This window comes from Ambystoma mexicanum, chromosome 6p, assembly GCF_040938575.1.
Source record: "Ambystoma mexicanum isolate Mex_15411 chromosome 6p, UKY_AmexF1_1, whole genome shotgun sequence".
NCBI classification, from domain to species: Eukaryota; Metazoa; Chordata; class Amphibia; order Caudata; family Ambystomatidae; genus Ambystoma; species Ambystoma mexicanum.
Genome location: NC_090935.1, coordinates 1,159,337,861 through 1,159,358,580, shown reverse-complemented (window position 1 = coordinate 1,159,358,580; position 20,720 = coordinate 1,159,337,861). Strand labels below are relative to the sequence as shown.

The 20,720-nt window shown below is 41.9% G+C and overlaps 1 protein-coding gene across 1 annotated transcript in view; it reads right to left on the bottom strand.

The window, feature by feature from the left end:
• The window catches only part of SMC5 (structural maintenance of chromosomes 5), a 1,384,551-nt gene that overhangs the window by 1,330,204 nt on the left and 33,627 nt on the right, over window positions 1-20,720 (bottom strand). The window contains exons 3-4 of the mRNA XM_069625793.1: window positions 17,038-17,090; window positions 2,733-2,895 (exon numbers count right to left, since the gene is read on the bottom strand). Coding sequence (XP_069481894.1) covers window positions 2,733-2,895; window positions 17,038-17,090 — 216 coding nt within the window. The remainder of the gene's footprint in view (window positions 1-2,732; window positions 2,896-17,037; window positions 17,091-20,720) is intronic.

The window sequence follows — 20,720 nt, the reverse complement described above, 5'->3', positions numbered from 1 at the left end:
GAATAAACTGAACATCCAGACATTTGATCACATAAAAACGTGAGGACAGCCAACTCAGACAATACAAAATCACCAAATATACTAAACAAATAATTATATCTGTACAACATATTATATCAATACCAATGTCTTTCAAATTGATATAAAATGCATAATTCCTATAACAAGTCACAAGAAGAATACAATAGAAAGCTAAAAGCACACCCCAACAGAGAACTGGAGAGCAGTATAAAATAGAAATCCCCGTGTGTTGTCAGTGATGAAACTCCTCACCAAACCCTTACAGTATAAACAACTGCCTACAGAGGACTGTAAACAACAATGTCATCAGAGCTCTGGGCTAGCATATTAAGAGCCTTTGCAGTGTCCTTGTACATTCACAAGGCCTGGGCTAAAAGAGCAGAGGTGATCGACAGGCTAGATGTAGATTTACATAGAGTCAGAGCATCCTTAAGCTGTTGGACGGCATATGTCTCAAAGAAAGAAGAAAAAGTTATAAAAAGCACAAAAAGAGAAAATGTGCTGGAATCTCGCTATAAAGCTTACAGGACATATTTCGAAACTGCTCCTGCACCATACCAACAATCGATCATGCAGTGGCAGAGTTCCTAAACCGGAATTTAATGTATAAGGCCTGTATATACCTTGATGACAAATTCCAAATAATTGTTATAACTGAAATCCACTTTGACCAACCAGTACTCAATGGACCTACAACATGCTGTATTTGCAGTTTCCCACACCAATTTTTCCTGTGGGCAAAAGTGTGCTTAAAGTTGGCAACTATTTGATGTGGATATTGCAGAAGCTCTGCATATTCCAGATCCTACAATAAGGAGCAGACATGGCAGCACCATTTGAACTCCTGTCCAGCACTTTGGGACAAATGATCTGCTCCGAGAACCATAAACTAAGCCAATAGTGGGCTGGAGAAATTGCAATTAAAATCAGAGATGAAACTATGATTAATTTCAATCCATAACATAACATCAGGGGTTAGAGAAGGGAGGCACAGTCCCTTGTTAAAGGAAGGTATTCTCAATTGCGACCAGCCTGGATGTTGATGAGTGCCCCCATAACTCTGCACCAAAAGTGGCAGAAGCTCTAGCCTGCAGATTATAAAGCTGCAAGACTGGCAAATGAGCACCATTGCCATGATTTGGGCTGAACTTCAATATGGTATTACTCTGTCTCTCAAGTGGGCATAACCCCATCCACCTGGCTAGCCCAGCTACCATTTGCAGAAAATGTGATGCCCAGATACACGAAGGTATGCACCTGCTCAATGGCATGTCCTATCATAACCCTTAGCCCAGTGGGACCACTCTGAACAGGCATGTGGAAGACCATAGACTTTGTCTTCTCATAGTTGATGATCAACCTGCTACTCTTACAAGCAGCATTCCAAGTAAGTTCATAACTAATCAGAGAATGGCGCATGGTTCCCAGATGTACACGTTTACACTGGGGCAACCCTATCCACCAATTCACAAGTGTGCCGCTTTCAGGTTTGGGTGGGGTGAGAATTAGGGCTGGTGAGCCTAAATTCCAAAAACTCGGACACACCCACACAGATCCAGAGTGAAAAGTTTGGAGGAGTCTAGTCTAATCTGGAAAAACATCTAAACGGACAGCCCTTACTGAGCGCCGAAAGAGGCTATTTAAGCAGAACTGCCAGTTTGGTTAATAACTTGTTGCCAAAGCAACCAAATAATGATGACAAAACAAAATGGTGTTGTTGCAGGACTTCTAAAGCGCCCTAATGCCCAAATGTAATATTATGCTAGCTTATTCAGTTATGTAAAGTGCACATACACCACAATGTGTTCCATTGATGCTAGACCTGACAAATTGCCTCTGCTACTGGTACCAAGCAAGATCAAAAAAAGGTCAGTTACCAAAACTCTGGAAAAAGGGCCAAGTCTCTGGTTTTCATTGAAAGACAGCAAGAGTACAATAAGATCTTATATCAAAACCGAGGGAGTCCTTGGACTAGCAAAAACAGAGAAAGCATTTCCATCCTTCCTGGGGACCAGAGGCCAGGAACAACAAGATGATCACAGTGAGATGAGGTGTAGAACTTCAATCTAGAAGAAAGAAGGCATGTGAAAACATCCAGGATGACCAGGAGCACCAATTCAGTGCCACAGCCCAGATGAAACCAAGCATAGAGATGGTGGCATTGTAGCTCGGAGGTGGCAGAAGCCTGAAGAACCCTGACAAGAGCAGTAGGAAGGGAAGTAGGTTGGTAATTAAAAATTAAAAAGGGAATAAGATGGTCCAGAGAGTCATCTTAAGCAACGGATTGAGGGCCGTCAACTCGTGGGACTGCGGAACACCACCAATCAAAGAGTTGAATCCAAACGGCCATCAAGTAGAAGCATTTGGATGGTAACATACTCCCCAACACACTGAGAGGACTCGCCCTACAACCAAATTGGGTGCGTAGAAAGCAGGTGTGCCTTGGTAGCTATAGGACTATGAACCGTATGGCAGTTAAGAGGGATTTCTACTGAAGTCCCTGATAAAAAAATTCAAAAAAATCGGCAAAGACAACAAAACACTTAAGGGACAAAAGAACTCCAAAACGGAATTGTGCTGTGACAAACAGAAAGCAATATTTTTAGATACAATGTCACTTTCACTTCAAGGTGAAAGAGTAATGAACGTTCGGAAAATACATTAATTCTCTTAACATGACATAGATGATACATTATACAGAGTATTTCTACCTGTGGAAGAAACTGGCAGAGGTTTCCCACTTGGATATTTAAGGCAATGACCTGTTCTTCCACCATTTTCTGAGATGCACTTTTTCTGTTAATGAGCCACACCGACTGATTGTTCACCACATGAATTTCCCGAGTAATAACAACATTTCCAGAAGTCTTCAATCTAGTTAAAAAAAAAAAAAAAAAAAATGAAGCATGACAGATATTCCACTCAGCAGAAGTTTGTAAGCCTAGAAACAAAAGGACCAATAAGAATTCAAATTCAGAATGCATGTTCTCAAAATAAACCATAAGTACATTTTCAAATCTTTAAACCTACTAAAACAAATTCTTAACCGCTCTCCTTCCACTACCTGCATTAAAAGGGAAGTAACATAACAGAGTTGTTGATATAGGAATATATATACCAAAACAAAATCCATTGGGTCAAAAACATAATTATGTAAACCATGCACATCTGGCTACTAATCTGAGCAAGCATTGATCAATAGTATGGTCTCTAGAACTGCGTTGACGACTGGAATGGTAAGGCGGGTCACAATGAAGAAATGGTCCTTATGAAAAAATGAATTTAAGTTAATACAACAAATAATTAGCATTCTTACTCTTGCATCCAAGATGACCACATGCTGGATAATAGCAGTAACAAGGAATTGTCAGAAGCGGCCTTTTACGCTCTACGCCGTTGATCCTACAAGGTGCGGCTTCACGATCACTTGACTGTTGCGTATCATGTGCATTTCACACAGCAAGGTTCTTTGCTCCGACCGCGCTCCAGCACCAGCAGGGTACAGTGTGAAACACATTGCGGTAGAGCTGAGCAGGGTGCAGGGAGCAAGGTATGCAGAGCCATGTGGCACCATTGCCCTCCATTTTTTGCAGACACAGACTGTAACGCTCACCTGATTCCCACGGAGGCGCTGGTCTTGGCAGGAAGGTGTCTGTGACCCGAAAAGTGATGTGCAGGACTCGATTTGCTTCTGGGGCCGAACCTCTTCGCACTGTGTGTCGAACTCGAAGAGTGAGATTTCTGCAGGTGAAAGAATATGGGGGTTAATGATCTGGGTTGTTGAATGTCCCTCTCTCTCTCTTCTTAGCTTCTCCGTAGAGCCCCCAGGTCAACCTGCTCACCTTAGATAGGTGAATGCTGGACTCTCCATCTGCGTCTGGTGCAGGGTGCCGTTGCCAGTTCCTTCATTGGTGAAACATAGGCCTCTTGAAATCAGAGGATCGCTACCGTCGTTAACTGCACGAGCGGTGAGTTTCTGGACACCTTTTTAGTCCTTTTAATCTTTAGGTGCGCGGGCACGTTAATATAGAACAGGACTCTGTATAATGCTTTTTCCTATTTGTCTTGCAGGGCTCTTGAGATAGGAGATGGTGTGAAGAGAGCCGAAGTTGGAGCCAGAGCCTTGGAATGAAGCGCTTGGAAATGCGTAAGTAAATGCAAGCGCTCTAACTGTCTCTTTTCCCTTGCAGCTGTGAGTTCGTGCTGAAGAGATGCTGGAAAACGCCGGAGTATTTGCAGGCGTTCTACTGTGGCGAGCGCGATGGACGTGAGTAAATACCTGTCTAATGTCTCTTCGTTTGTCTTTCAGATGCTGGGTTGCAGCGTTGAAGAAATCCGGAATTCGCGGAGTGCCGGTAAGTAATAACAATGCTTTTGTCTTCACAGGCGGAGGTGCAGCGTGAAGAAATGTTTGCTGCCGATGGATCAGGTGAGGAAAGCGCTGCGTGTAAAGGTTGCAGTGCTAAACTGTTGTTTCTTGTCTTTGCAGGTGCTGCTGAATACTGGATACAGGAGTGGTAAGTATTGTTCTTGCAGGTTCAGGATCGGAAGGAAGAAAGGCTGGAACAGACTCGGTGAGCGTTCTGCTGCAGATGCAGAATAACGCGAAGCACGTTTGTTCAATCGGGTGTGGTTTAAATAGCCTTGGAGTGATGAGGCGTCTTCCTCCATGGCCCCGCCTAGGTAAGAAAAGAGTTCCAGTTCCAGAAGAGTTCCCGTGTTGTATCCAGGGAGTGGAGCTTGCCCCACCCAGGTAAGAAAGTAGTTCCTGTTCACAGAGGATTCCTATGTGGCTGGTAAGTAAGCAGCATGGTCTGCTGCAGTTAAGTCCACCCAAGCATCTTCATACATATTATGAGCCCGGCGCTTCCAGTGCCGGGACCGATGGCTTTGATGAGCCTGGTGCCACCGGCGCCAGGACAAGGTCCAAAAGGTCCCAGTGGGGACCGGCTGGTGCCTAAGATAACGGTTAGGGGCCTGCTTCCAAGGACGTTGGGCTGTTCCTGACTCCTTGGAAGCAGTGATCATGACACAGACATACTAACTCCGGAGGGGGAGGGGGAGTAACCTACGGCAGCAGGTCCAGTCTTGGTATTCTGGCAGCCTGCTGGTAGGTTTTAACCACACTGTGAGCAGATGTGAATACTTGTATGATCTACAAAGAAGGTGGACAGCTTCTTGCTTTTATGAACCCTATGTGCAATTGTGATTGGTTCTGTTGACCAAAGCTTTTTAACTTCTTCTCCCAAGGAAAAATTAGAAAAGAGAGAGCTTGAGAATATCTTCCACTTCGGAAATGTCTGAAGTGTAGGAAATGTATATGGTGCGGGTTGGTGGTGTCAAGCATATTTAGCACTGAATGCAGTTCAGTTCAGTCGAGGAATACTGTTCACTGTAGCTTCCCTATAGGTTACGAGCGACCTTAACGAGAGAATGATTTAAGTGTTTTGGTGACTAAGAACTGCAACCCGTACCAATTTGTGGTTCCATCCCTTTGTCAGTGCAAAGTGCTAAATAACAGAACAAAATACAAAAAAATACAACAACAAAAAAATGAAAAAAAAGGGCAGGAGAAAGAAAAAGAAGATCATTAACATCGACTGTAATCTGCCTGTAAGGTCTATTAGAAGCGTGGCGAGAGACGATCTCAGAGCACCAGAAATGGATGAGGCATTACAGCTAGAGAACAATCAAGCTCAAAGACTCCATTACAACAATATTTGTTTCTCTGGTTGAGGTAACGTCTCATGTTTGTCTTTTTGTTGAGAAAGAGTTGATCTCAGCATCGATTCGTGGGGTACCCCTACACGAGCGGACCCTAGCTGAAGCATTTAGAAACAAACTTAAATACACCCATTTTACAACATCGATGAAAAGGAAAATAACAGATTATTTCTTAAAAAGAAGATTGCGCAGTCTTGGAGATGCAGCAGATATTTTAACACTCACCATGTCAAAAGCAGTGTTGCCCCTCTTAACGGAGCCTCCTCAATTGGAGACTCAAATACAGGAAGATAACATAGCTAATAGGGGCAATACATCAAGGCACGCTTTCCAGGGGAACTCAGCCTAGCACACCAACGAACAATGGTTCCTTTACGCTTAAAGCATTAGTAATAGGGACCTTGTTAAAAATGGTTGTTGGAGTCCCGTTGCTTGGTGTTCTAAGGACCCATCAGAGCCAACATTTTCTGCACTGAATTTTGTCTTGAATTCATTGGTCAATGTGTTTGAGCTGCTGAAATCTGAAGTCCAAAACCATTCAGGAATTCTTGAGCAGACCACAGAATTGGGTTTCTGTGATTCATTAGTGGGTTTAAAAAGTGCAATACACATCGACGCTTTGAAATTATCCAACTGAGATCAATCAGCAACATTGTCAAAATGTAATCATGTTTCGAGTAGTACTCACCAATTTGAATCAATGAGAGGAGACATCATGGCCCTAAAGGGACCTTAATCCTTCAAGGAACCGAGAGGTGAAAGTCATCACGCAAGTTAAGGTCAATGCCATAAATTCTATCCTAGACGACACGCCACAATCAAATTCTGTCCTAGAAGAATCTATATGGTTGGCCCAGATCGCAGATGCCCCAAACCGAGTGGATCAACCTGGGACCTTGGGGGAACGGATGCCTCCTAAAGTGTTCGAGAAGGCAATCTCTTCCTCAACTTCTACAACCAATCTATCATCAGCAAACGAAGAAACAAAACAAGGGCCAGAAAAAGAAGCTCATCAAGCCCCGATGGTAGTCGGATCTGAAAAAACAAGGCTTAGAGCAGGAATCAAGAAAACAAAGAAACGGAAGAGCAAAAAATGCCATAAAGTCAACATTTTTTCGAGCTTTAAATAGAATATGTGACGATGCACAGGAGTCACGTCAGCCATCTAATATTAAAACTAAGACCTTTGGATCAACAGTTTGACTTGTGTGATGAACAAACAGCAGACCAAGGACAGACATTGACTCTTTCCTCACTTAGAGAGGAGACACACGTTGAAGCCTTGGAACCACAAAGTTTGAGTGTGGGTGTGCAAATAGAGAAGCCTGCAACAGTCGGTGTGACCCCATTTTCTACAGAGGTAGAAAGAACTTGAACCTCAATTTAAATAAGAAAATACAGGGGAAGAATCAATCAAGGAGGAATTCAACTGTGGCGACTCTGCCCTTGGGAATTGTTCTGAAAGCACAAACGGGAAACACCCAGGAAGCAAATAATGAACAGTTAGTGACCGAGAAGACAGCAGATAGTGAGGATGCGCAAGCAGGCAGCTCAAACATGCACAGGTTGATACAACCCAGACTGATCATGGAGACAAGTTGAAGACACATTCTCAAGCCATTTGAAAAGCCTAACATTTGGCTAAGACAATTGAAAATACAAGATGGTCACAAGGTGTTAAATCGTGGAACTATATTGTCAATTGTGAGGGAAACTCCAGATGTATTTCGGTTTTCTTCTCATGATATTGAATTTTTATGTTTTCCCTATGATGATTCTAATCGTAGTAGATGTACCTTTCCAATATAGATAATGCAGCCGATATAAAAACTATTACACAAGCCAGAGATAAGTCTCCCCTATTACCATACCATCCACCATTAAAACACAGGCTCTGCAGTGTTCATTACTAATTACGCGTACATGCATTGGAGACAATGAACTTTATTGCTGAGCACAACATTGATTTTCTGGCCATTACAGAGAGTTGGTTGAGTGATGCTACCACTCATGCAGCCTCTGTAGCTACTACAGAAGGATACAGTTTATTAACAACTGATCAACCTCCATCTAGTAGGAGGTGACGCTGCTATAATTTTTCATAACAATTTAAAGATTCACCCATCAAAAACTTTGCTTATTGATAATTATCAAACTAATCCTACCACATCTTTTAGCATCTACGTACTATATAGACACCTTGTTGTAACTCCTGATTTTGAGGAACAACTCTTAGCTGCCCTTAGTAAAAATATAAAATCCCATTCCCACCTAAGTTCAATAATTGATGCTTTAGAAGCCATGGGGCATCAAAAACACACCAAAACCGCCAAATAAAGGGAAGAAAACGTCTAGATTGGTTACTTTTTTATAATCTCAATATAGCCAATCCTCTTATTGCCTACTATCCTTGGTCAGACAACCACTTTGTGTCTTTAGATGTAAACACTCCAGGAGCACTCACCCTGGTTAACTCCATCCGCGAACTTTGACTTTGAAGGAGGTACAGAACTTAAAAAGCTAGCATCATTGCTCATGGCTCCTTTAGTAGTTCCTGTGCTTTCATAAATAACCACCAGTTCCAATATTAAGACTACCACAAACACATTCAACAAGCACTGGGTGATGCGATGAATATACTTGCACCCATTCAATCTACAAGCATTCAATCAGAAAACTGTAAAAATGTATGATTTAATGACAGTATAATTCAACTCAGCAGACAGGCGGAAAGAGCATGGTGGAAGGACCCTCGAAGTATCTTTGCAAGCTTATAAATCTTCAGTAAAAGGTTATAAGCAAGCCCTTTTCAATGAAAAACAGCACATACATAATCAAATAATTCTAGAGGCTCCAGGGAGCTTTTTGCTATTCTCCAAGAGTTTGAAGGCAAGAATGTTTTGAATGATATGCCCCCCATAACAGAAACTTGGTGTCAAGCTATTCAAGACTAATTTATGAATAAAGTTGGAAAGCACAAACAAGTAATGGATTCACAAAGAACTTTGCTTAATGCAGCTAGTGCTGAATCTCGTGAGTTCTTTACTTATGTAAGGGCTGCAGTACACATCCTCAACTTTCATCAGGTTTCAGTAGAGGAAGATGCACACTATTATTGACCTTAAACCCACATCTTGCATTGCCAACATCTGCCCAGCACAAACATTTAAAGACTGCGATGACCTACTCCCATCCATCACAAAGATGGTCAATACATCTTTACAGGAGCATATGTGCTAGAGACACTCAAAGAAGCATGGATCACTTCTCTTCTTAAAAAGGAGCAATTGGATCCAGGGATTGCCAGTAATGATAGGCCCATCGTTAACGTGCCATTCCTTATGAAGATTCTAGACAGAGTTGCATACATAGAATTGCAGGAATACATTGAAATACACAATATTCTCGGGTATCAACAATCAGGCTTCAGAGCCTGCATGGCAGAGAGTCGGGTTTACTTGATTTTAAAGTAAACATAATAAAAGTATTGGCGATGAGCATACTACACTCCTACTTCTCCTAGACTTGTCGGCAGCCTTTGATCTCATTGGCCATTCTCGTCAGGTTGAGAAATTGAGGGAGGTAGCAAATTGATTGGAAAATGTGCACGCTTGGCTTAAATCTTTTTTCAGTCCCAGGTCAGTGAGTGGTGGTTGCAGATTGAAAGGCTTGCTCCGTTATGTATGTCCTCCCTGAGAGATCTTGCCTCTCTCCAACACTCTTCAACATTTATATGTGGCCACTTTTTTGACCATCTGGATACATCGGTGTAGTATATACCAACTATGCTGAAGATTCACAAAGCCTTCTTAAATTATCGGAAATACATGCAGATGATTCTTAAGCTATAAATGAGATCTATTCAACCGTGCAGCATTGGATGCCTAACAACTTGCTTGCCTTGAATGATGGTAAGACGGAGCTTCCAATTGTGGGCTCCGGTCCTAGCATGCAAAAACGTCCATCTAGCTATTTTTATTTTATTATTGCAGGGTGCAACATCCAGGTAGCCCCTTATGTTAAGACCCCAAGGGTTTACTTTGATGATCAGATGACCTTTGCTAAACATGTAGACTTGGTCCGTTCATTTTACACATATATAAACTAACCGTTACGTCAAATTCGCCCATTTTTAACTATGGAAAAATGTCCAGTTTTAGTCACTTCCTTGATCAACTCTCGCCTGGAATATTGTAATAGTCTACTCACAGGTACATCAAAAAGCAATGTTAAAGAAGCTACAGATTTTACAAAATGGCACCGAGTGATTCATGGCCTAAGGCGAAGTGAACATGTCACCTCCCTGCGGCAGTCTCTTCACTGGCTTCCAGTACAACATTGTATACATCAAAGTCGTATCTCTAATGCACAAATGTATCACTGGTTCAGTCCCTAAATATTGGAAGGATCGGATAGATACTAAAACTGCCTTGAGAGTTGTTGACTCTAATGAAGGCATCAGTCTCACTCAACCATGCTTCAAACTCACAAGATTTGGTGCTCCAGGTTTTGAAGTTTGGGCACCCAAAGCATGGAATGAGCTCCCTGGTGCCTTGCGCAAACCTTCCATGCCTGTTGAAGTTCAATAAGCATCTCAGGTCCTTTCTTTTTAATAAAGGGTTTGACTAAATGCCACTTCTTTCTGTTTGTTTCGTATTGTTTTCTGCAAGAATTGAAATAAATAACGAAGCAGACAGAGAAGCTAATAGCTACCACTCATGCAGTACTTGCTTGCACCCATTTTGGGGGGACTGCAGCCATTCAGCTGCTCCTCGATAGGGGTTTGTGGCCAGCGTTTTGAACAAAGGTCAAAGTCCAAACATCAAAATGTGGCAAATGACCACAGAGAATTATGGATCACAGTAAAAACCCAAAGAAAGTACCTTTTAGAACGGCAAGCACTTTTTGAAATACAATTGCTGGTTCACATAGAAACATTACCAGGAGTAAACAACAATAAACATTTTAATAGGGGAATTACGTAAACGTTTCAACTAGATAATCCCCTCCACCCAAAAAGCAGATCGGTTATACAGGCCCTCCAGGATGGATTACCTGTGCCAGAAAGTCAGACATTCTAACTTGACAATGGTCCAGCTTTTTTAGTAATGCACTGAAACAGGCACGGTCAGGCTGGGTGCGAGATTTGCTGTTTTCCAGTCTTTTTCGCCAGCAGGCCAAATGGAATTGTGGAAATGGAAAATCAAACCATGCTACTGGGCGTGCCAAAATACGTTCTTTCAACCGAGGTGGGTGGGTTACTGGGCTTCATCTGCACCACTGATGAGGGAGTATAAATAATGTACCACGTCAAGCTCTTTGCAGCAGTAAAATTTCAATTATTTTTTGGAAAACAAAATATATATACACCGGATATGCAAAATCCCTCTAGCCTCTTCTCCACGCATGGCCACGCAGCTAAACTACTGCCAAGACCATTCCTGTAGCAATGGTCAAGGTGGGTGACTGGGTTCTGGAGAGGTTCCAATGTAAGATTCAACTTGGCACCTCCTCCAGCAGGTAGTTCAAGTAATTTGACTCTGAGGTTCTAGAATAGCAATCCTTTTCGCTATACTACCAGAGGCACACAAAGTTTCAATGGACCATATCAAGCCTGTTACAGATGCTTACTGTGATGTTTCCAAGTGAGCTTCCAGTTCCACTTGAGAAGCCAGATGAACAGGAAATGGAGAATCAAAAAATGATGACCGATTATCAGAAGCATCCAGAAAAATGTATATATTCTATTGCCATTGAACTATATTTTGGTGTGCCTGTGCCATTTTCGTCTCACTTATTTTTGGACGTTTTCTAAATATATATCCCAATCCCCAGTCGGCAGAAAAATGAATAATAAAACACAAAGTTACTCAGAATTCAGGGAAGAGTGGTTCAGGAAGTAGAGACTCGTGCCTCCATACACATTTTTCCTCCAGCTATGGGTCATATATGTTTGGGTTTGAAATTGCTGGGAGCTATTTAGTTCCTGTTTCTAACCTAGGAAAGCCTTGTTAGCTTGATACCAACAGCTACCAGAAGCTACTTTTGGTTCCCCAGGTCAACTGGTACCTTACAAACCTGCATATGTCCTGAGTATTTAAGAATGTAAATGAAGAAGAATTAAGACACTTTTAGACAAAGGGTCATACATGATGGACAAAAAGTTAAAGTTTGCCTTTCTTGTGCAAGCTAGATTTGCAGTGCGTTGTGTACTTGCTCCTGGTTCCCCAGCGGTAGCGGCTGCATACTGGGTGATCCCAGACACCCAGGAGATGGTTTTAGCTCCTGCTTATCAAATCTTAATTTCGGACCCTGTATGAATATCATATTATAAAACATAGTAGGCCTGCTACACCGCTAGAGATTCACACCTGTTCTTCGATAGATGAATACAGACTGTTTGCACCCAATAGCCTTGTATTAAAAAACATACAGAGAATTGTTGGGAACCAAGCTACAGACATTTGCACAAAGTGCTTTGGTAGATCCTTCCGATGCTATTGAGGATCTCCATGACTGGAGGTCGGTGACAATGTTCTCAATGAGCCACTTCACAACAAAAGTAAGTTTTAACTTGGGTTCCCATGGCAAAAGGTCCAATTGTAATACAGGTTCTCTAAAGCCTAATGACCTCTCGTCTCTAGGATAGCCCAACTAAAAGGAGGCCTAAAGGCCACAACCCCATCTTTTCAACTACCTCATGGACTTCCTCCTAGCTGACCTAGCAGGGTAGACGAATCGCTCTCGCACCCTTCCTCCCGATGACCGTCTCAACTTTTTCTTCTCGCTCACTTGTCGCTTCTCTCTCCACATGCAGTCATTCTGGTCTTCTTGCCATTCCTCCCCTCTTGTCCACCTCCATTCTAATCTCTCACTGCTCTAAAGTCAGTCTTCTGGTCTTATCGCACTTGCTCCCTTCTGCTGAACGCAACTCGGCAGATCCCTCTTCATCTTATCCGTCCCTCCTGATCTGACTCCTCCACACACTAACCCTGTTTTCACCCTACTGCCTTTACTATCCACCTGGGAACCATTATCTAGCCCAGTAATCTGCGGAGTCTTGTGCATGCTGACAATTGTAGTGGGGAGGGAGGTGGGGACACTTGAAAAGAGACTGAGGCCTGGCCACGGTGGAGGCGGATCTGCAATGTGTGATGCAGAATGGGAAGCCAAGGACATGGGTCCCCTGCACTAAATCCACCTCATCGAAACATTTTCCTGTTCAGACAGAATTCTGCTGAGCTCAAACCTTAATCCCCATATATTTGACATAATTCAGACAACGGGGTGTAATCACGAGCTTCAGAAAACAGTGTGGTCATCCCTGATTTTACATTGGTGTTTTCCATGGAGGCCCAACAGGGGCAGCTTCTTGCCACGTTTTCTCAGTCATGTTTGAAAAGAACTGTATCAAAATGACTAAATTACCAAAATACAGATGCTATCCACGGTCTGGTCTTGGTGGGGCAGTGCGCTGTTTTCTCAAGCTCGTGATTACACGTCCTTGTCTGAATTATGTGAAATATATGGGGATTAAGGTTTGAGCTTAGCAGAATTCTGTCTGAACAGGACAATGTTCCGATGAGGTGGGTTTAGTGCAGGCCACCCATGTTCTTGGGTTCCCATTCTGCATCACACATTGCAGACATGTCAGTTATCCCATTTTTTGTTGAAAGTATTTACCGGTTTTAAAAGTGGCAGATACGCTGCTCATCTGTAGGGCTGGCAATTGTTTCTCAGTTCGCATCTGGATTCCTTTCTATTTGAATCTGTGGAAGTGTTTGGAAGTTAGCAGAATTTTGGTATACAACGAATGTGACCAATATGGATTTGTATGCTTAATGAAGAATTAGGAACACACTTTGCGCCATTCAACTTATTATTACATATTCTGAAATATATGTATGAAGAAAATATATTGATGGCTGCTATAGAAATTAAACTAATTCAATATGTTCTTTTTTTTTTTTAACAATTCATATTGTTTTATCTAGACTGGTTTCCGAGCACCAACAACTCACAGATTACTAACCGCAAACATCAGTTGGAGGGAAACTACCAAATATAAATCTAACATTTAACAGTTTTTCTGAGAGTTAGAAAAGAAAGTTGCACAAGTATCTATCAATCGAAGGATTCAGTAATAATAATTCAATTTAAACAGCGAATTCAATAAGAAAGAACATAATACTGACTAGTCAATTTACGATTCTAGAGTAGGACAATACACCGTCTGGAATAACAGACACGCCAAACTACACAACAACAAGCATTGGCAATGCCAACAGTTTGGGCTTTTGTGTAGGTATGGGAAAGGCACCTGCTATGCACTGCCATAGTGGTATTAACTGGCCAATGATAGTAGCAGGTACAAAATGGTGCACCTGGGCATCTAATAACAGTGCCTGGCAAATACATAATTCTAATACTCCTACACAAGCCAAAACTGTTGGATTTCAGTGAAGGGCACGCATAGTGCTTATATATCCAGTGGCTGAAGCCAGACCTGATCAAGACATTTTTAATACACCAGTAGTGGATTTACAGCTCCAATTAAAACATTAACTCTGAGAAGTACCTGCACTTTTTTTTCCAAAGCAAGGTTTGAGAAGGGTTGATGTTTTGGGCTGGGTGGGAATAGTACTTGGGATTAGCATGGCCAAGGGCAGTGTATGGGTTTGCAAATAAACAAACACCTACAGCTGTGTGTCCCTCCTCTTGTCATTTCTCCCCATCTGTACTCTAATGCAATAGTTTTGGCTCATATCGGGCCAAAGCGTCACCTAGCAGCCCAAACTAAACATCACTATAAACTCTGGTTTGAGTTCACTTGCATAGAATATACATTCCATTAACCTGGCCTCTAGGTTAATGCTCTATGCAGATAGTTACAATACTTGATAGAATACTTTTTTCAAGAATAATAGAGTTGCAGTGATCCCCAGTTCCTACCTGTATTTGTGTTTTTCTTAAATACTGATTTAAACAAAAATGTTGCTAATTAATGCTCATAACTTTCAGTGTTAAAATTGGTCAGAGTAGTTTTGTTGCAGGACACGACTCTGGTTTGGAACAAATAGTAATTGTTTCGAAGGTGAATTCAATTTCAGTAACGTGAAAGACAAAGCAATTTATATGCATATGAAGAAGGTCTCAGGATGTGGCTGAACCTACAGCCAACAACAGGAACGTGTTCTTAGCCTTATGTCCGACCCTGAAGCAATTCATTCCAAGTATGGTTTTTTAAATGAGAAATCATCCTTATGAAATTTATCACAAAACAGACAAAAGTATAATTTCACTGGAGTGAATTATTAATTCTCTAATTATAGCTAATTTCATTACTGCAGCAAGATCTGCAAGATCATCCACATACTTTTAAAGAAGCCTACAATGGAAGAACAGCCTGCAAGCTTAGAGAATCCATCAGTTTATGCAAACATGAAGACCTCACTTGTAAAGTGCAGCGTCATCACCTTGCCATGATGCCAACGACAATCTCTGCTGAAGTGTACATTGGGGACCACCTGCACCATCCTCCCGTAGCTCTCTGGCTTTGCTGCCATTTACAAGAAATGTTGCACTGCAGCTGTTCCGTTTACTTGCGCACGTAGACACGCAAACATATGAATACACGAGATTCGAAGATCAAGGCATCCTGTTAGAGGAAAATCAGCTCTTTGAGCAACATTTGGTCTGGAGACTGTGCAGAGAGTTTGGCTCCAAAGGATCTCCTGTTCTAGGCCACTAATAACTTAAAAACAAAACCATTGACTTCAATTTTCCATTTTCTTGATGGGTAAACTTCTTTCTCTTAAATCTATTTTAGCTTAACTTCCTTTGCGCCTTGTTTTTGACGTTTGCAATGTTCAACAATGGACCAGCACCAATGTGTGTCATAAGATTCCTTTTATCCATGAAAACGAACTCTCTTACTTACCAGCTTTTATTTTATTTTTTACTCAGAGGTGCGGCTAGTGCAATGCCTAAAGACTCAATTCTAGGACAGCTAAATCATGGAACGGTTCAGTCTACAGTAGTATTCTTAAAATATAAAAATAAAAATAAAAAAATAAAAAGAAGAGGAGCAGCAAAAGTCTTGTGTTTTTCATTCGTATCCCCTTCCCCTATTGGGTGAAGAGGGTTATGCTAAATCCTGGCACTGAAACATTTTGCAGCATGCACTAACTAAACCAGATATCCAAGAGGCCATTGCGCTTAGTTGGCAGGAATAAGATTGAACATCCTCAGGATGACACACTTACTTCATTTTATTTAATATAAAAACAGGCTAACATGTCTCTGTGGTGGACACGCTTTACAGTAGAATAACAACCCCAGTCTTACCACAAAGAGCAGACGCGCATAAATGGGTGTCTGGTCAAAGGATCGAATCAAAAGGATTGAATGACCTTTTGTTCGAATCCAAAAGGACCAAAAAAAGGGTAAACATTTTTTTTATATATTTTTTAAGTTTAGTGTGCATAAAAAGTTTTTTTATAAAAAGAAAAGAGGGATTGGGGGATCCCCCCATAAAAAAATAATAATTCAACACTTTTTTTCGATCCTTTTGGTGTCGAAAAAAAGGCATTCGTGCCTTTTGTTTTCGAAACTTTGACCTACAACCGCATAAATGACATGAAGGAAAGATTGTCGGGGGTCCATTTCCGATTGTGATTTATTTCAAGACGATCACCAAATGTGAAGTGCTCACAAGTGAATGCATAATCTACCTCCATATAGGGTAGTTCTAATGCTCTACAAGAAGATGTTCTACAAATTGGTCAGAGTTTGTTGAGCAACAGGTTTAAAATGTTATCTTAGCTTTACAATAGAAAGGAAAGGAATAACAATGTATTGTTCCGGAGTTTTGGACATGGATGTTTTATATAGAGGTTTTATCCTTAGCAGGAACATGTTAACATAAAACACCCCTCTGATAAATAATAAAATAAGGAATTTATTTAATGTGATTTAGGAAAATATGCAGGTATAGGCATTTTCAGTTAGGTCATTATGATTTTTGTATAATTCGTCTGGTTTGTTTGGAGTCAAATTGTGTCAAGAAAAAGAAAAAAAAGCATTAACATTGTGTGCATCTTATACTGAAGTCAAACTAGCATTAGCATTGTGTTCTAAAAAGCAAAACCTTTACAACGCTATTTTCCCATTTCCCGTTACATGGACTGATCTGTGATGTCCTGATAGATGGTGCTTATAAAATGTAGCTAATTTAAGTATAGCAGGTTTACACAAATGGGACAATATTAGATAAAATCATACTGTACTTACAACTCTACTTCAACCAGGCCTTTGGCACACCCACGTTTCACATAAAGACCAACCTGGAAAAAGGAACATCAATTTAAGCACTAAGTACAAACAGTGCTAAAATAAGAAATCAAACCACGAACATACACCTCTTATCTATAGGGCTGGGTGTGGGTATATCAGCCACTTATACTCCCTAGAAATAGGCAAATACTCCAAAAACAATAGGGAGTAGAAAAACTCCCAACACAAATAGGAAATGTACACATGGGAGCCCATCTCCCTGCTTTCACCCGCACAGAATGTTTGGACCAGTAATCCACCTAGACTAGAGCCACAGGAAGAAACTGTACGATTAGTGCCTGATCGGAGGGGATAAAAAATTTATTTTTAATGTGCACGAGTACATTTCTGTTTTACTGTTAAAGCATGTTTTTTTACTCACTTATAAAATTCCCTAAAAAATCATTTGACTCCCAACTTCAAAAAAATAGTCTAGCGCACTCCCCACACACTTCCAAATCAAAGCTATAGTGATCGCACTGGCACAGTCTAAAAGCTGCAACATATTTAGATCGCACATACTAATTACACGTGAGATTATACGTCTTCTGCCGAGTTGGCTAGTTGATGACATGCAGTAATCCTACCAAGTATCCCGCATTAACACACCAGACTCATTCGACATGATGAAGCCCGACACATTTATTCTCAACAAGGAATTAAATTGGTACAAATGTACATATCTAAACCAAAAATAGAGCTCGAGATCCTTAATTTGCGAGTAGCAAAGTACATCTCGCTCTTGACTGAGTAAAACAATCACAGCTGGAAAAACAATGGTCACTTTATTAAATTAAAGTATGTTTGGAGTTTACAATCTAATCGCTCATCAATGTACAGGGACACATTGTAGCCAAAAACAAATGATATGATGGAGAATAGCATTTTTACGTGGATCTAGCCCTATTGCACAGTTGGAGGCAGCAGTTGTGGTTAAGTTGGACTCCCAAAGGGACAGTACTTTTTGGGGCCATTCAACGAATCGGCACATAATGGTATAACAAGAAAAAATAAGATATAGAAAAGTTTAGGAAAGTTTCATCAGAAGAGCGCAAAGTTAGGCGAGGATAGGGGAGGGCCCAAAATGTACGTTTTCTAAAATATTCTCCAGAAACATTTTTGGTCGCCCCTACATCTTGAACCCCTTTACAGATTAGAGTAAACCCTTCGCAAGAACCTCGTGCATAGCCTAACTCATGAATGATCAATTCGAAGTTTGCTGAAAATCCATCCAGCAATTTCCATTCACTGCCCAAAATAAATAGTTAAACTATAGCTTGGTTTGCCTGAACTTGTCCAGAGACCCGCATGCAGCATACTGGACAACTGATCGGCTACTTTGAGTTTGAGCTACTGTGGATGCTCTTCTGGAAGGCCATGAATCAGGTTGAAAGACCTAGAAAGGGGCAAGCGGATTCTCTCTGAGATGAAGAGCCAATCTGGTCAGTCAGGGTAAAAACATTTTCAGTGGAACACCACTGTAGTTTGCTGACTTTTTGCAGAAACCTGTGACCCTGCACAACAAAAAATAAAAAATAAAAAAAAGGGGCATGATGCATCCCTCTGGGTCGCCGCTGACCCGAGGCAAAGTCTTTGAAGGTGTCACAAAAGCAAACATCAAAAGAAGTGGAGTCCTTTACACGGGTCTGCAAGCAAAAAGCAGGACTCTGGCCCATCCTGGACTCTGCTCAAGACGTGGACCAGCCAGGGTCAGACAGTGGCCCACACACCCACAATGGCGGTCAAGTGACTACTAGGCCAGCCCAGGTTTATTGGACACTTTGGGTGGGAAATGTATTGCCCCAAGCAAAGGGGCCCTGGCTACGGCCGCAGGCCATGACCAGTGACCCACGACTCAAAATGAGGGATAAAATAGCATTTGGGACCCAGGCCAAGGCTAGTGGCTACTTCAGGGGGCCCGACAGAGACCAGGCCCATGGCCGAGGGCCCTGCCACAGTAAAAACTGGGCATACCTATATTCCATGCCCAGTATTCCCACTGGGTGGCTCACGGTCCAGTTCCATCCTATTTAAAAAAGTGATTTGCCTAGCGCCGGGCCTTCAGCCCTGCCCCAGTCAAAGTAGGCACGGCTGCAGGCTAGGTCAAGTGGCCCACTGCGGAGTTCAAAGTTTTCAGAGGTAGAGCTGAAGGTCCTTCCAATGTCAAAGAAGAGAACGGAAATAACCGCAGGCCATGGTCAGTGCCACACAGACAAGGAATAAGGACAATGTACAGTGGACAATGAGACAGGCCAGTGTCCACTTTGGGTAGCCTGGTGGGGCACGGAAATGTCTGAAGGCCTGGTCCCATTTCAAGGATCCACACTGCATAGCTGAAGGTGAAGGTGAAGTCCATTTGGCTATTGGTAGCTCACGGTTTCCCAGGGCAGGGGTGATGGAACAAAATACTGAGGTGCACAGCGGAGGGTTGAAAGCCCTGACCAGACCAAAGTAGCCATGGAGTCCTGCAGCAAGCCATGGCCAGTGGAGCAATCGAGTGTCACATGACAACTAAAGGCCCTTCCCTAAGCAAAGTGGTCACTGGGTACATGACTGCGAACCATGGTCAACGGGCCTCTCCGTAGGTTTGAGTGTGCTGAGGGCATCGCCAAATGCATTTCCCCAGGCAAAATGCCCAATGCAAGACTGCATAGGATTAACAAAAAAAAACAGAAAAATGTAAAAAAATGAACTTTGTGGTTGTGGTGCAAGAACAAAAATAATAAAAGCACCAACAATTGGAATGACGCCATGAGCTAAGGCCAATTTATGCCAGTTTCAAGATTGCATTTATTTTGTGCATTGTTCAATGAATATCTTCGTTTTAATTTTTTTGAAAGGAAACGTTACTGCAACATCCCTCTAGCGAACACATTTATGATAAGGCTATTTACTAGCAATGGTCTTTCTGGATCTTGCATCGGTTATAAAGACCCATTCTATGTATAGTCCATCATATAGTGCTTGGTCCAACTATTACAAGTTGTTTACTGAAACCAGAAGATGGGTGTTGGCAGGGACTTTTCTGGAACATTATCCCTCTACTATGTCTAAAGGCTGCCCACAATGCTCTGACAGGTGGACTCGCCACATTTATTTTTCTTCTGCTTGTGTGCAAACGGAGTTAAAATGGGCCTATACATTTTAAGAGATCTTACCGAAAGCACGTCAAACATAGCAAGCAAGCAGAAGGCCTGGGAATAAGACAACTAAAGTCAGGCCTTCGCTTCAGCAGGGAAAGTTCCTTGGAGATACTCTTGCTCCCATCATGCTTCAACAAGGATATAGTGGCACTGTCGAAGACAAAAAGAGGTGTGGGGTGGAAGGAAACAGTTTTCAAGATATTTTAGGAAAAGAAAACAATTCTTAACGTCCAAGAAGAATGCTGTCTGTTTCCAGGAGGAAGAGCCATTAAGTCTTACCTTAGTAGGGAGCCCCTCCAACTCCAATCTACAGTTTTAGAGAATACCCAGATATTTACTTTCGGTTTGTGAAATTTGGTGTTCCCATATCCTCTTCAGTCCGTTGCTAATCCACACTGCGGTGGAGGAGGCCTGGGTTCTTCCAATCTGGTGGGATATCAGTCACCTCCATCAGCATTAGGGATTACAGTTCTGGACTATAGTCTCAATTCTCCATGC